Raw genomic sequence first — 15686 nt, forward strand, 5'->3', positions numbered from 1 at the left:
ATCCCATTGCCATCCAGCCAGTGAAGTAATTGGAAGAAGTGGTGGAGAAAAGGTACAAGTGACCAAGGAAGAGAGTTGGGGGATGGATTTGAATGATTTCTTGAATGATTTTTTGGGAGGGTGTGGGAAATGACATTTGGGAGATATTGATACAGACCCTACCCATTTCCATGGTAATCTTAGAAACATCTTCTGAAGACTGGAAGATCACAGACAGAGCTTATAAACATCTATTTAAATTTATTCATTTTAAAGAAGAGGAAGTTGAAGTAAAGAGAGAAGTGGTTGGGCTCAATGTTCATTCTGAGGTAGCGGCAGAACAAATTTAGACGTCTAATTTCTCAAAGAATGCATTACAAGTTACACTAGCACCTCTTGACTTACATCACAGGGACCTTATTTAATCTGTCTCCCCTCTCCACAACCCTTTGGGATCCTTCCATAAAATATATGACCCTGTCTTCTCTTAGATTTTTCACCTTGTCCTATTGTTATAAGATTTGAGGATCCCCAGTTTTTTTTCTTCCTCATCCTTCCTACTTCAGCCATTGACGAGAGTATAGCTGAGTTCCAGGAGGTCCTGTAAAGAAGCCTTAGCAAGTCTGGAGAGATGGCTTAGCAGTCAAATGCTTGCCTGTGAAGCCTAAGGACCCCAATTTGAGGCTCGATTCCCCAGTACCCACATAAGCCGTATACATAAGGTAGCTCATGTGTCTGGAGTTCCTTTGCAGTGGCTGGAGGCCCTCATGTGCCCATTCTTTCTCTCACTCTCTCCCTCTTTCTCCCCCTGTCACTCTCAAACAAATAAATAAAAATAAACAAAGAAAAAAAATTAAGCCTTAACAAGCAATATGACTTTACAAAGTAAGAGTCATTTTTCTACCATTAATATGCCAGATTACTTGACAGAGTATATGTTAAAAGCCAGGATTTTAACTTATGGACTATTTCATTAGTGATTGTAGGAGGATGAGAAAGATATTTTTTTCTTTTTTTTTTCTGGGACAACTGATAAAATCCTCGAGCCTGAGACTCTGCTGCCTAAACTCCATTCCAACTCTTTCAGCAATGAAATTTGATAATCATTTCTGACTTCGAGCATTCATTTCCTTTCATAAACTGGAGTGAGTGGTTTAGATAATGTTACCTCCCTTCCTGATCCACACAACATATTTTTTAATTTTAATTAATTTATTTGACAGAGAAAGAGACAGAGAATGGGCACGCCAGGGCCTCCAGCCACTGCAAACAAACTCCAGACGCATGCCCCCTCCCTTATAAATCTGGCTAATGTGGGTCCTGGGGAATCAAACCTGGGTCCTTTGGCTTTGCAGGCAAATGCCTGAATCACTAAGCCATCCCTCCAGCCCCATACAACATATTTTTGAGTTTCACAGAAACTTCTCAAGAGGAAGCCTAAAGTCACGTATCTTTTGTCTTACCCTTTCATTCTTAGAAATCATGGATCATGTCAACCACACCTGGCCCCAGACCTTCATCCTGGCTGGTTTCACCGCCTCTAGCGCCCTGAGACCTCTTGCCTTCCTGGGGGCCTTGTGCGTCTACCTCCTCACCCTTGCGGGGAACTTGCTCATCATTGTCCTGGTCCAGGCGGACTCAGGACTGTCCACACCCATGTACTTCTTCATCAGTGTCCTGTCCTTCCTAGAGCTCTGGTACGTCAGCACCACGGCGCCCAGCCTGCTGCACACCTTGCTCCGTGGCCGCTCGCCCGTCTCGCCGGTCGTGTGCTTCGCCCAGCTGTATGTCTTCCATTCCTTGGGCATGACTGAGTGCTACCTGTTGGGAGTCATGGCCCTGGACCGCTACCTGGCCATCTGCCGCCCACTCCACTACCACTCCCTCATGAGCAGACAGGTACAGCTGTGGCTGGCGGGGGCTACTTGGGTGGCTGGGTTCTCAGCTGCCCTAGTGCCAGCCAGTCTCACTGCCACTCTGCCCTACTGCTGGAAAGAGGTAGCGCATTACTTTTGTGACCTGGCACCACTAATGCGGTTGGCATGTGTGGACACAAGCTGGCATGCTCAGGTTTATATTACGGTGATAGGCATCATCAACTTATGCAATATTGCTCTCATCTTGGGCCTCTATGGAGGTATTGTGGGAGCTGTGCTGAAGCTGCCCTCGGCTGCTAGCCGTGCCAAGGCCTTCTCCACCTGCTCCTCCCACATGACCGTAGTCACACTGTTCTTTGGCTCTGCTTTCGTTGTTTATGTAGGGCCACCTGAGATTAGAGCTGAGGGCAGAGGCAAGCTTATTGCCTTGGTGTACACTTTTCTTACCCCCTTTCTTAACCCTATTATCTATACCCTTCGCAACAAGGAGGTGAAGGAGGCTGTTAAGAGGGTCACAGAGAGGATCAGGGCTATGTTGAAACGACTCTGAAATCCTATATGTTAGTAGTCAATGCACTTGATAGTTGTAAGATTAAGTTAATCAGAGTCAAGTAAATTAATAAATTGTCTGTGAAATGTACACCCTAAATTATCTTGGTTTGTGATGAACAGAGAAATGTAGAAAGAGAACTACTGTCTCTGAACCTATTAAGATGAGGAATAAAGCCAGGCATGTTGGTGCATGCCTTTCATCCCAGCACTCAAGAGGCAGAGGTAGAAGGATCACCATAAGTGTTCAAGGCCACCCTGAGACTACATAGTGAATTCCAGGACAGCCTGAGCTACAGCAAAACCCTACCTCAAAGAACATATGAGGAATAAAACTTTATATATACATACATATATATATATATATGTATGTGTGTGTATGTATGTATATGTATGTATGTACATATATATATATATATATATATATATATAGAGAGAGAGAGAGAGAGAGAGAGAGAGAGAGAGAGAAATAAAACAGAAGTAAAGTACAGTTTTAGGTAGACAGAAGGACTTGAAAAGAAATTGTGTTGTACTGAGAGAAGTTGGGGAACCAATGCTGGCTATGGGATTGTGAACTGGACTGAATTCCTGGAGAAAGTTTCAAAGCAGAGTAAATGAAATCAGCTAAGCAAAGGGACATCAGAAGGACATCTTGCTTAAATGCTGAGCTGTCGACCACTGAGCCATGGAGACAGCACCCACAGGAGGGTGAAATGGGTCCTCCCGGGCAGCTCTGCAATAATGGATGTGGAAAGCAGAAGTTGAGGATGTCTGCCCTATGAAAGAAGGTGAGACTGCAGGCAAGGGCGCTGAGCCTGTTCCATATCTGGATGAGCTATAAAGACACATTCTGTGCTCTGAAGTGGAACAAGTCATAACTTAACCAAAGAACAATATTGATGCAATGCTTCGTGTGTGAAGCTAACTCTGGGAATCAAGAAAAAATATATACATGTGCACATACATGTAAACTGGTATTTTCTCACTTCTTGTTTCAGCCTTCTCCTCACCCCTTCCTGTATTCACAGGTGGAGGAACTCACAGTTTCATTTTGAGTTGTTAACTTTTTCTACCATTCTCTTCAATCTCATCCTTCCCTGTCTTGCATGTACACACATAGGACTTCACACTTTTGTTTTGAGTAGTTAACTTTTCCCGCCTTCCTCCACAGACTCTCTCTTTCTCCCTCCTTCCCCCATCCTGTACAAGCACATACACCGTCAAGCTATGGCAGCAGAATACTGTCCAACACCCAGAAACACATTTTTGTCTTTGCTTTAGGAGTGTGATAAATAAAGGCCCTGAAAAGTAGTGAAAAGAGCACAAGGATTGATAGTGAAAGTGAGAAACACAAAAGTAACTTTCACAAAAGCTTTCCTAAGCTTCAAATTTGAAACTATGGAACTCCTGGTTAGTATTTCTTTGATGGTCCTTTTAAGTAAGATGTAGAACTGGATAATCCTCCCTGGAGAGTTTTCTACCTCAGGATAATGTGGACACTGCTCTAATAAAATATAAAAGGAGAATAAAAACATACTTGAAATAACAACTCTTTAGGGAACATTGGTTTTTTATGAAAGGGTTAATGAATTTTATATTCCTTGTTTTGGAATAATAATTTTAAAATGCTTTCTTTCTAATGCAAGGATGTCATGGTGGTTAAATGACTTTAACGGCAAAAGTGTGCATAGGAAAATGAGGGGCACATTTCATAGCACATCTTATCAATTCTCTCTCAGCCCAGTTATCTTTGCTGAGAGCATGAATACCTAATTTTAATATAGATTGTCCAATCTGAAGGATTCCTATGATAATGTATGTGATGTTTCCCTCACCATCAAGCTCTGATCTAGACTGTATACCATATTCTCTGTTCTGAAACTAAAGAAGATTTAGGTTGTGGGGAGAAAAAGTAATAATAAAAATCAAACTGCAATTTTTTTGTTTCCCAAAGTATATATGTATGTAAGCATGCATGTATGTGTTATAGTCAGTTTTTTGTTGATAGGACAAACCTCTAAACCAGACACAAGTTATAGGAGGAAAGGATGTTGAAGCTTACAGATCCGGGGGAAGTTTTATAATGGCAGCTGAAGCTGTCCCCTTTTTACAGGTCCATGGAGAGAGAAAAGCTACCTCTGACACCTTGCGGAGGCACACTGTAGGACCCCCAAGAAGAGGTCATGCACTCTGAATATCCGAGGCTGGAATTCAGATCCACCTCCAGTAACACCTATTCCAATCAGGTAGATGGAAACATAAGAAGCTCTAATAAAACTTGTGAATCTATTGAGGCACATCCATTCAACCTGCCAAATTTTGCCCCCAGTTCCCAATAGACTTCTAACCATATGACATTACTTGTTGGTTTTAGTTTAACTTTAACGGTCTCACAGACTTTATCAATTTTAAGCTTGTTTTGCAGCCCCAAGTCTCATCTAAGATTTGATTGTCTCTGAACTGTGAGTCCTATAAAATCAAAACAAGTTATAGACTTTTAACATATAAAGGCACAGAGTACATATTTTCAAATGTTATTAGGCATAACAAGGAGGGAATGGACCAATGTACACCTAATAATAATCAGACAGACATCAAACATCTGTACTTTAATTCTGATATCCATAACCAGTAACTGATAGTCTGAAATTCTCAGTTCTGCCTCTTCAGCTGGGTTAAATAGCTAGGGAAAACTTCTATCCAGAGCCAACAGTGTGTCATGGTAGCCCTTGTACAGTCTTGGTTGATTCAAAACACCTTTGGATGTCTTTGTAAACCATGGCCCATCTTCCAATGGCTTCATCAGCTTTTATAAAGGGACATCCTGTTTTTCATGCCTCATCTCATCAGAGACTCCTGGAACCATGTGTTTTTCATGACCCACTCCAAGCCTTTTTCATGTTTCTGAAACCAATACCAGGCATGCAGGACACAGCCATATTTTTAATTCAGGAATTAAATGAATCAGTGACTTTGAAGAGGAGGTTTGTTTCTTACAAATGTATTTCTAGCAGTTACTTTTTCTTGGGTAGAATCACCTCAGGCATCCTTTTCATTGTTTCAATGTAAAGTAGTTGGGCCTTCTTCTAAATGTTAATGCATTTGACAATAGCAGTTTTAGCATCCAGTCTCCATGCCCTTGATTTTAAACTTGTTTGAGTTTTTCCAACTTTAAATCTTAAAATTTTCAGTTTCATATCTTTTGTCAAGCACATGAGTCCATTACAAATTTAACTTTGATCAAACTCTTTGGGCATGGACAGCAGAACATAGACAGCCTTGATGCCAGTTGCCCAGTTGCAACAAAGTTTTCAGTAGGCTTTATTTCCATGTTTATTTCTCTAAAATTAAAGTTCCAAAAGACCAAAATCCACATGGCCAGATTTATCTCAGCCACTCTACCCCACTCCTGGTATCAATTCTGCCACAGTCAACTTTACATTGTTGGGATGAGCTTCTAAATCAGTCCCAAGTTATAGGAGGAAGGGATTTATTGAAGTCTACAGAACCAGGAGAAGTTGTATAATGGCAGAAGAAGCTGGCCCCTTTCACAGGTTCACATAGAGAGAAAAGCCACCACCAACAACATAGGCAAGCACGCCCCAGGAACCCCAGGTATAGCTCAAGAACTCTGCATATCTTATGCTAGGATTCAGATCCATCCGCAGTAACACCCCTTCTATCCAGGTACCTAGAAACTTTCAGAAAACTCCTAAATCTCTTGGGGAGTATCCATTCAAACTACCACAGTATGAGTATATATATATGTGTGTCTTTAATGTATGTATATATTTTGGTGATAAGTGTCTAGTATCAAGTCTTAGGGTAAATAAAACCAGTGTTTCCTTTTGAGCAATATTATTTTTAGACAGGTGAATAGGAAATTGGTTAATCATTGGATTTTTGACTTTTTTTTTTTTTGGTAGTGTTTGAGAAGTCATCCATCAAAACCTCTCTGTCTTTAAAGAGAAGCAAACTAAAGCAATAGATATGTAGGAAATAATTTAAGCAAAATTCTATAGGAATTTGGAAGTAGGTTGGGTATGAAATAGTTCCAAGAAGTTCTAACCTTTTCTATGACAGCATGTGGTAGTTTGAATGGGTGTCCTTCAATAGATTCAGCAGTTTATTAAAGTTCATAGTGTAGATGTCCAGTTGACCAGCCAGAGAAGGTGTCACTATGAGCAGATCCCAGGGTCCATCTCTAAGGTGAGGGGGTGGATCTGGAATACAAGTTAGGAAGAAGAGAAAAAAGTTGTAGATTGAATGACTCTATTGCTATGACAAGTTTATAGTTAGGTATGGCTAAATCTTTCTAAAAAATGGTCGATTCATTATATTGAAAAAAAGACCTAAGGCTCTGTCAAAGTGATCTTTACATAATCAACAGTGACATCTACAGGTGTGTAATAACATGGATGAAAAGCTAAATAGCAGACTTGTCAAATTGGTTGTTACCTAAAGTGTTTGGGAATGCAAAAGGAAAGAGAAGACAGAGTCAAAATGGAAATTTCTCAAATAAAAAGTCAGGCATGGTGGCACAGATTGTTGATCCCAACACTCAGGAGGCAGTGGTAGGAGGATCACTGTGAATTCAGGGTTACAGTGAGAATACAGAGTGAATTAATTCCACATCACCCTGGGCTCAAGTGAGACCCTACCTTGAAAAGACAAAATAAATAAATAAATAAAAATAAAATTTAAATACACATATGCAAAAGACTGTTTAAATCCAATTATGAAATATAATAAATATATATATAATTCTACATGCCAGATCTATAGAAACAACATTAAATGGGTTAAATATAAAAGAGGCAAAAATGGTCTCCCTCACAATTCAGTTTGAAAAGTAGATAGTGAGTGAATTATTAAAAGTGAAATGAATTAAGAAATGAAGAGTGTGCTGGAAACCTATTACTGGACGTTTGACCTAATGTAGATATAAATATTGTATACATATATGTGTAGAGGGATATAAGTGGGGTCATACAGTCTTTCAGTTACTGCATATCTGCCTTATGATAAAAAAGAACACTGTGGGACTGGAGAGATGGCTTAGTGGTTAAGGCATTTGCCTGCAAAGCCAAAGGACCTTGGTTCAATTCCCCAGGACCCATGTAAGCCAGATGCACAAGGTGGTACATGCGTCTGGAGTTTGTTTCCAGTGGCGGAGGCCCTGGCACGCCCATTCTCCCTCTCTCTCGCTCTGTGTGTGTGTGTGTGTGTGTGTGTGTGTGTATGTGCCTCTTTCCCTCTCTTGCTCTCTCAAATAAACAAAATTTTAAAAAACACAGTGTACAAAATAATAGTACTGAAAAAAAAATGATCAACATCCTCATGGACTTTACAACTTATTGTTGAAAGGCAAAGATGGAAAAGGACATGGCTTAGTGGTCAAATTATTGCTTAGCATGCTCAAGGTTCTGGGCTCAATTTCCAGGACCACAAAACAAGAACAAGCAAAAGAAAAATAAACCCAAATATATAAGTATATAAATAGTTTGAAGATATAAGTATATAATTAGTTTGTTATTAGTGATATGAAAAGGACGAATTGGATGTAAAGGATAGACGAGATATTGGAAGACCACACATCTAAACAGTAAAGTACAGTGAAATGTCTTTGAAGATGTGATGTTGAATTGTAACTGGAGTATCCTGACATTTCATCTTGGTCAAAGTGATTCTGGAACAGAAACTGCATTACGTTCTAATATCATCCTAAGTTGTGGACAGTATGGTACAACAATTTAGGAAATTTAGTCCATTTTTATTTTATATGAAGTGCCTGTTGCCTTGTTGCTCCTTTCAGGGAGGAAGGCAGTGACACCAGGGCCAATCTGAGAAGCGGTGAGTCATACTGTGAGGATTCAAGAGACACATTAGTTGGTGGAAAGCTGTTCAGCCTGAAGAAAAGATGACAAGGCACTAAAGTTCTAGGGCTTACAGGCCTTAGCCTTTGCTGGGCCCCCAAAGTTATCTGATTATCAATGCAGGAAAGTGACAGGAAGATGGATCTCAGTTCCTGAAAACTACATTTTAAATAACATTCAAAGCTAGCCCTTCATGTTTTTCACAGAATATCACAATCTGACAGAGATATTCAATGATATAAGAGAAGCAGTTCACTTAAACATGTAAAAAATATGATCACTTTAACCCCCTCCCACACAAAAACCATTCTTATCTGTTAGCTAATATAAGTGAGTGTTCAGTCTCCATCAATTATAGCTTTAATCTACCTACTGGAAAAGATCCATCAAGGTATCTATGGATACTACTAATTTACAGGACCTGATCCAGAGCCAGCTCTGCTCCTTTGATCTCATCCCCAAATAAGCTAACATAACCCCGCATAACAATGCTAACGTGATTCTACTGAAATGCTCCTCAGTTCCTATACCATGTGATTCCCTCTCATTGAAAAGTGAATGAGGCCGGGCGTGGTGGCGCACGCCTTTAATCCCAGCACTCGGGAGGCAGAGGTAGGAGGATCGCTGTGAGTTCGAGGCCACCCTGAGACTCCATAGTGAATTCCAGGTCAGCCTGGGCTAGAGTGAGACCCTATATCGAAAAAAAAAAAAAAAAGAAAAGTGAATGAAATCACTGTTGTTAAGTCATAGGCACATATGTTTTATTAGGGAAGAAGGCATTGACATATCATTTGCTTATCAAAACAGCTTAAATATGCTCTCTTCAAAAGTACCAAAAACAGTGCTGTGAAAGGGTAAGTTACCTGGACTAGGTTTATTATTTAGGGAGTCTGACAAATAGGTGTTTGACGCCTACCATAAAAAAAGAGAAATGCTGGGCTGGAGAGATGGCTTAGCGGTTAAGTGCTTGCCTGTGAAGCCTAAGGACCCTGGTTCGAGGCTCGGTTCCCCAGGTCCCACGTTAGCCAGATGCACAAGGGGGCGCACACATCTGGAGTTTGCAGAGGCTGGAAGCCCTGGCGCACCCATTCTCTCTCTCTCCCTCTATCTGTCCTTCTCTCTGTGTCTGTCGCTCTCAAATAAATAAATAATTAATTAAAAAAAAAAGAGAAATGCAGACTAACATTTTTAAATTAGTATAATTACATTGTGTATTTTATATCCCTTACCTGTCATAATAACAGTTTTATACCTGATGAGATATAGATTAAAATAATAAACTGCTTCGGGGCATACAGAAAATAAGGGTTGGTCAGGAGCATGGGCCTTGTGATGATCAGGAGCAAGGGCTTTGTGATAGGCATTGTTTTGTGGCTTTGCCATCTTGATTATTATTATGATGATGATGATGATCACTGGCAACACTCTCAGAGGCAAAGACACTAATGAATAGAGCTTGTTTCACAATTCTCACACAGGCATGTGTATAACCTTGGCACATTATTGGGCTCTGTTACCTAGGAATGATAGGTGTACTAAATTCATGAGTGCTTGTGAAGATTCACAACTGCATGCCTTGTGCTTAGAGAAACAGGAGTTACCAGGAAAAGCTCAGTTAGTGGGCATTGTAGTGCATCTGTGATTCAAATTAAATCTATTGGGGTTCCATACAGTTGCTTTATTTCAGGGTAGAGAGCGTTTATCAGTTTCTCAAAGAGAAAATAATATTGGGCAATATTAGGCTTCTGCCATGTTGAGAAGTCACTAGAGATGAAGAGGAGTAGCAAGAAAGGGAGCAAATCTCTCTGGCTTTTGGTTTGAAAGTTTTACAACTGGCGAAATAAGCAAGGGTGATGTTTTCCTGTGAACTGGATACCAGCACAAAGGGGAAGGAGATCAACGCAGAGAAAAATCAACTCCTACCAAAGCAGAGAGCCAGAGCCTCAGAGGCCCCCCAACACCTCAGCACTGAAACAGACCAAAAATGAACCCAACATGGCTCAGGGAAATTTTGCGGAAGAGGGGGCAGAAAGAATGTCAGAGTCACATGTTGGGTCATGATTTGCAGAGACATTCATCATACCAATAACTGGGGGCCTACTCCACAATGCACGACCCATTTTCATTAACAAGGAGGGTCTAATGGGAAGGGGTAGATCACAGATGAGCCTAAATAATGGTACCAAACTTCCTGTATTTACTGAAAAGAAAACTAATAAATTAAATTTATAAAAAAAAAAAAGGGGGGAGACAAGACAGCACGCATTTTGTGAGCCTTCCTCTCTAGGGAGAAGTCAGCTTCCCATCTGCACATGCTCCCCAGGAGCCTGGATTGCATCCAGTGCCTCCTGCCCCTGGGACTGGGGTTTCTCCCTTCTCTGTAGCCCCATTTGATCTTAACTCATCAGTGTGGCCTCCAGGGAGTCTAGCTATGGGGATAAAAGTCAAAGGAAGAGAAAAAGGCTCCTGGATCCAGCCTTCATCCTCCACCCGTCCAGGAACGACTGAAGTGAACAATGTTCAGTGGTTGGTCAGTTAGATGTGTGGATTGGGGATCTAAGCGGTGGGATGGATAAGGGATTTGAAACAACTTTTTTAAATTGTAGTGGGCTTAGTGGAGAGATAATTGACTTAATTCCATCTTGGAAAATTCAGTTTTACAAACCTTAAAGACTTTACAAGAAGTTTTCCTACCAGTCTTCCTACTTGATCTTACTTTTATTGTACAACTAAGATATTGGTAAATGACTACTCAGATAATGTTGAGAGATGGGAAGTTGTCTTGTGTGATATCACAGATTGATAATATAAAGTGCAAGTGTCCAAAAATGGCATGAATGCAATAAGCTCTAATGAGCTTTCTTGAATCTTCTCAAGAATAAGTGGATTTGGAAAACCACCTAAAACAAGATTTACACAGGTTCCTTACTGTGGAGCTCAATATCCTTGGTGATGAAAAAAATTAGGGTCTAGAATTCTTTGGAGTGATTCTGAAATCGTTTTATGCTTGTGAGACCTTTCTTGACCTGCTTTAGACAAGCTCATGGGTAGAAAGAAAAATTATCATGTAATAGTTTCTTAAATGCAGCAGATCATCAAAAATATTTCTTGAATTTATCTAAGTGGGGGATAGAAAGTGTATCTTTAAACAGAACAGGGGAAGTAGGGGCAGTCTAAATTTGGAGGGCTAAATTCATTTGAATCTATTGATCCTGAGATGCCAGGAGAACAAGAAGGAAGTGTTCTGGTGCAGTTGAAGAATGTCAATTGAGAGCAGAAACAATTCAAGAAAGTATAAGAACTGATTTCACATTTCTATGAATATTGTTGCTGTCATCAGTGTGGGGCTGCTCACTAATTAGTGGAGCACGGTACTTGCTCTCAAACACCTTGCCAACTCATACGGAAGGTGGACTTGCTATAAAGGTAACATTATACTAATTAGACACTGTAACTGCCCAAAGCTATAGCAGAAGGAATAAGTCCCTTTCTGGAGAGTGATCAAATGCCTCACTAAGGAGCTAACCTTTGACCTGATTTTGAAGGATGAGAAGTGGCTCCCAGAGGAGATAAAAGAAGAAGAGTAATTCAGAAGCGAATGTCCAAGAGGGGCAAAAGTGCACAAAATTGCAGTGAAGCACAGATTATAGTTTTAGTGTCTGCCTCCCATAGTTGTAAAGGTGAATAATAATCCTCTCCATATAGAAGGGATTTCAAAAGAATCCCTCAAGTACTAATTGCTTTGAGTGAATTTAACATTTTAAAATATCAAACTTATAAGTTTATTTCTACTGAGAGATATTTGGGCTTGGAAGGAAATTTGGTTCAAATGAGTGGTATGAATTGAAAGGAAGATGTTGTGTAGTGAGGATTATTTAATTCTTTAAATTAATTGGCTTGGGGAAATATTTTTTTTCTTTTTGTCCATTCAGTGCCTTTAATGATTGAGGCCACTATCACTGAGTCTGGGTTTTTGGATGACTTTGAGGGTACCACGAAAGTTATTGGTCCTGAGGGAATGATCCAACTTGGCCAGTTGATATTCCATGTTGTCAGATTGATCATAATTTGCTTTTGCATGATTAGCCACTGTGAGGAATTATTAGCCACTGTGAGGACTTATTGAAGACATTCAGATTGAAGTTGTTGACTGGGATGCGCTCAGGATTGTTTCTAGCTGTTTAGGTAGGAGTTGCTACCAGTGCGACAGAAGTTGACTGGAATGGCTCTCCCCGGGAAGATTTTATTGAATATCTTTCATGTGAAAGCTATTATACTAAGGATTAAGGTAACAAATATAAAAAAGAGATTGCCGTTTGTCGGTATGATGGCTGGAATGGAACATCCCTTTTCAAAGGCAGTATGATGCACACTGGGCATAGTGACTGATGCTGGCTACTATTTTTATACATCTAAAGTCAGGTTATTGTCGCCTCTGCTCTTCTTTTCTTTCCTTTCCTTTGTTCTCTTTTTGATTCTTCTTACATGATGCTTGAGAACATTAAGAATGCACAATATATTTCTGATAGTGAATCATATAGGAATTTATTTTAAAATAACTCTTTGGCATACATGTAATTTTACTACCCATTTAAGAGAAGAGCAAGTTTGTGTACTAGTGTGATAGATACATCTGCTTATTTTGTATTAAAAAATTAAATCTTGACAGAGTGTTTGTTACTGCTAATACATTTTAAGTATGGTGTTTCACCAAGTTAGCTATATATTCTTCACCCGTGTTTATGTGCTTGAAAATATAGAAGTTTTGCTTATTGATAATTTATCATTTCTAATTTTAAATCTGCATTCTCTCCACGAACCATTAGTCACACAGCTTGTCTGCCAGCCATACTCACAAGGTGCGTTTGCACTCTTATCTCCAAGTTTCTTGTCAGAAGAGCTATATTTCAGTTTTCCTGTAACCTATCTACGTCTGATCATATCACTCATTTATAAGCATCCTTAAGTGTCAAACCTTTTGAAGAGGGTCCTATGCAGTCGCGTGAACTTTCACAGTGTCTTTCCCACTGGGTAACAGGCATTTCTGTGTCTCAGCTTGTTTGCTGCGCAGGGCAGGTAGTGTGTGTCTGCAGTCCTCTTTTTCCTTTTTTTCTCTGGATGATTCTCCTTGCACTTATTCAGCTTAAGGGCTTCCCTTCCAAGATCCTTTCAACCACCCTGGTTTGAGAAATGAGTCCCTTGCTTGGCACATTGCACTGTGCTTCCTTTCACGGGCTATATTGAAAAGACTGATGTACCTGCCCTGCCAAAGTAGCCAGGGATTTCTAGGGATGTCTAGTGACACTTGTTAAGTTTTGTATTCTTTTTTTAAAAATGTTTTTGTTTATTTTTACTTATTTATTTGAGAGCAATGGACAGAGAGAGAGAGAGAGACAAAGGGAGAGAGAGACAGAAAGAGAGAGAGAATGGGCACACCAGGGCCTCCAGCCACTGCAAACAAACTCCAGATGCATGCTCCCCTTTGTGCATCTGGCTCACGTGGGTCCTGGGGAATCAAGCCTCGAACAGGGGTCCTTAGGCTTCACAGGCCAGCACTTAGCCACTAAGCCGTCTCTCCAGCCACAAGTTTTGTATCCTATATACCTGAGTTACATTGGTTCAGTAAATACTTATACATCTGAACTAACAGTAAGAAAAGACTTGCTACAACATCAATCTCCTATACAAGAAGCCAAAATTCTAGACTGAGAAAAAGGATAGACTATTTAGGGAAGACCACACAGTTCAGAGATAAGCAATGAGGAGTTAGAGTGTTGTTAGGTGTTTGTCTGACAGTATTTATGTGAAATAGACTTGTAATCATCTCTTCCTTCCCTTTCCATGTGGAAATCTGCACAGTGGTAGATTTCTCACTGGATGTTTTTAGCATAAGAGCTACCTATTGCTTTTAAGTTCATATTGATGACAATAGCATTAAGAACAGTGATTAAAGTGCTACCTTCCAATGTTGTGAGGAATGAAATGGAGCTTTGACTTTGACGGGCAGTTTCCCTAATCCAGTTTTTCTCGTCTTCCCTTGTCTGTCTCAGCTCCCATGGAACAGCACAACCACTCAAGCCTGACTTACTTTGTACTCCTTGGCTTCCCCAATGTGAGACATGTCAGAGGCTGGCTTTTCGTCATGCTGCTATTAGCATACCTGCTCACCATTGGTGGAAACCTGCTCATCTTCTTAGTCATTCGACTGAATGCAGCGCTGCACAAACCAATGTACCACTTCGTCAGTGTTCTCTCCTTCTTGGAATTGTGGTACACCGCTACCACCATCCCTAAGATGTTAGCTAATCTTCTCAGTGAGAAAAAGACCATTTCTTTTGCGGGATGCCTCCTTCAGACCTATTTCTTCCACTCCCTGGGGGCCTCTGAATGTTACCTTCTGACAGCTATGGCCTATGACCGATACCTGGCCATCTGTCGGCCCCTCCACTACCCTGCTATCATGACCACGACACTCTGCGCTAAGATGGCTGTGGGTTGTTGGACCTGTGGCTTCCTGTGTCCTATTTCTGAGGTCATTCTTGTCTCCCAGCTCCCTTTCTGTGACTACAATGAAATACAACACATCTTCTGTGACTTTCCGCCTCTTCTGAGTCTGGCCTGCAAGGACACATCCACAAATGTCCTGGTGGACTTTGCTGTCAATGCCTTCATCATCCTTATCACCTTCTTCTTCATCATGGTTTCTTATGGGAGAATCATTGCAGCAGTGCTGAAGATAAAAACCGCCGCAGGAAGGAGGAAGGCCTTCTCCACGTGTGCCTCACATCTCATTGTGGTCCTCGTCTTCTTCGGAAGCATCATCTTCATGTATGTGCGGCTGAAGAAGAGCTATTCACTGACTCTCGACCGCACGCTTGCTGTAGTCTACTCCGTACTCACACCCCTGGCCAACCCCGTTATCTACAGTCTGCGCAACAAGGAGCTCATTCAGGCCATCAAGAGGACTATCTTCAGAAGGGGCGAGAAAGCCAGTCCAACTCTCCTTTGACTTTCCTCCTTCCCCTTACCTCAATGTTCACTTCTGGAAGCATCTGTATACTTTTGGCCTGACCTTGAATTTTCTCCCCATTATCACACATGCTCTGGATCCTAATTCCTCTTCATCTTTTCAAATACTTCATTCATTTGCCATTAGTTACTTATGTTTTCTATATCTTTAACTCTTCTAATCTTTGGAGCAAAAAGATTTTATTAAGAATTTTTTTTTATTATTAGATATGGACATATTTTGTATGTAAACATCACATGTTGGTACCATCCTCCCTGCCCCTGTTCTGAAGAGGCGCTCCTCATTGGGGATGCAGGTCAACCCCATGGGGATTGTGGGTCATGCATTAAGGGGGCAGCTGTCAGTTATGGGGGAGAGGCAATGTCCCTGTGCAAA

General features: G+C 40.7%; 2 protein-coding genes across 2 annotated transcripts; both read left to right on the plus strand.

Annotated features, from left to right (window-relative positions):
* Positions 1-1461: 1461 nt before the first annotated feature.
* LOC123458761 (olfactory receptor 6N2-like) lies at positions 1462-2406 on the plus strand. The gene has a single exon (XM_045144032.1). The coding sequence runs from the start codon at positions 1462-1464 to the stop codon at positions 2404-2406; it is 945 nt and encodes a 314-aa protein (XP_044999967.1).
* Positions 2407-3075: 669 nt separating this feature from the next.
* Positions 3076-15290, plus strand: LOC101596098 (olfactory receptor 6N2). The gene is made up of 2 exons (XM_004671155.2): positions 3076-3193; positions 14332-15290. The coding sequence occupies exons 1-2, from the start codon at positions 3151-3153 to the stop codon at positions 15288-15290; spliced, it is 1002 nt and encodes a 333-aa protein (XP_004671212.2). The 5' UTR covers positions 3076-3150.
* The last annotated feature ends 396 nt before the right edge of the window (positions 15291-15686 follow it).

This window comes from Jaculus jaculus, chromosome 1 (assembly GCF_020740685.1).
Source record: "Jaculus jaculus isolate mJacJac1 chromosome 1, mJacJac1.mat.Y.cur, whole genome shotgun sequence".
In the NCBI taxonomy this organism is placed as follows: domain Eukaryota; kingdom Metazoa; phylum Chordata; class Mammalia; order Rodentia; family Dipodidae; genus Jaculus; species Jaculus jaculus.

Coding starts and splice junctions, on each gene's coding strand:
- LOC123458761 (XM_045144032.1), top strand. CDS start 1,462: ATGGATCATGTCAACCACACCTGGCCCCAGACCTTCATCCTGGCTGGT.
- LOC101596098 (XM_004671155.2), top strand. CDS start 3,151: ATGTGGAAAGCAGAAGTTGAGGATGTCTGCCCTATGAAAGAAG. Junction 3,194..14,331: donor TGTCTGCCCTATGAAAGAAG/GTGAGACTGCAG, acceptor TGTCTGTCTCAG/CTCCCATGGAACAGCACAAC.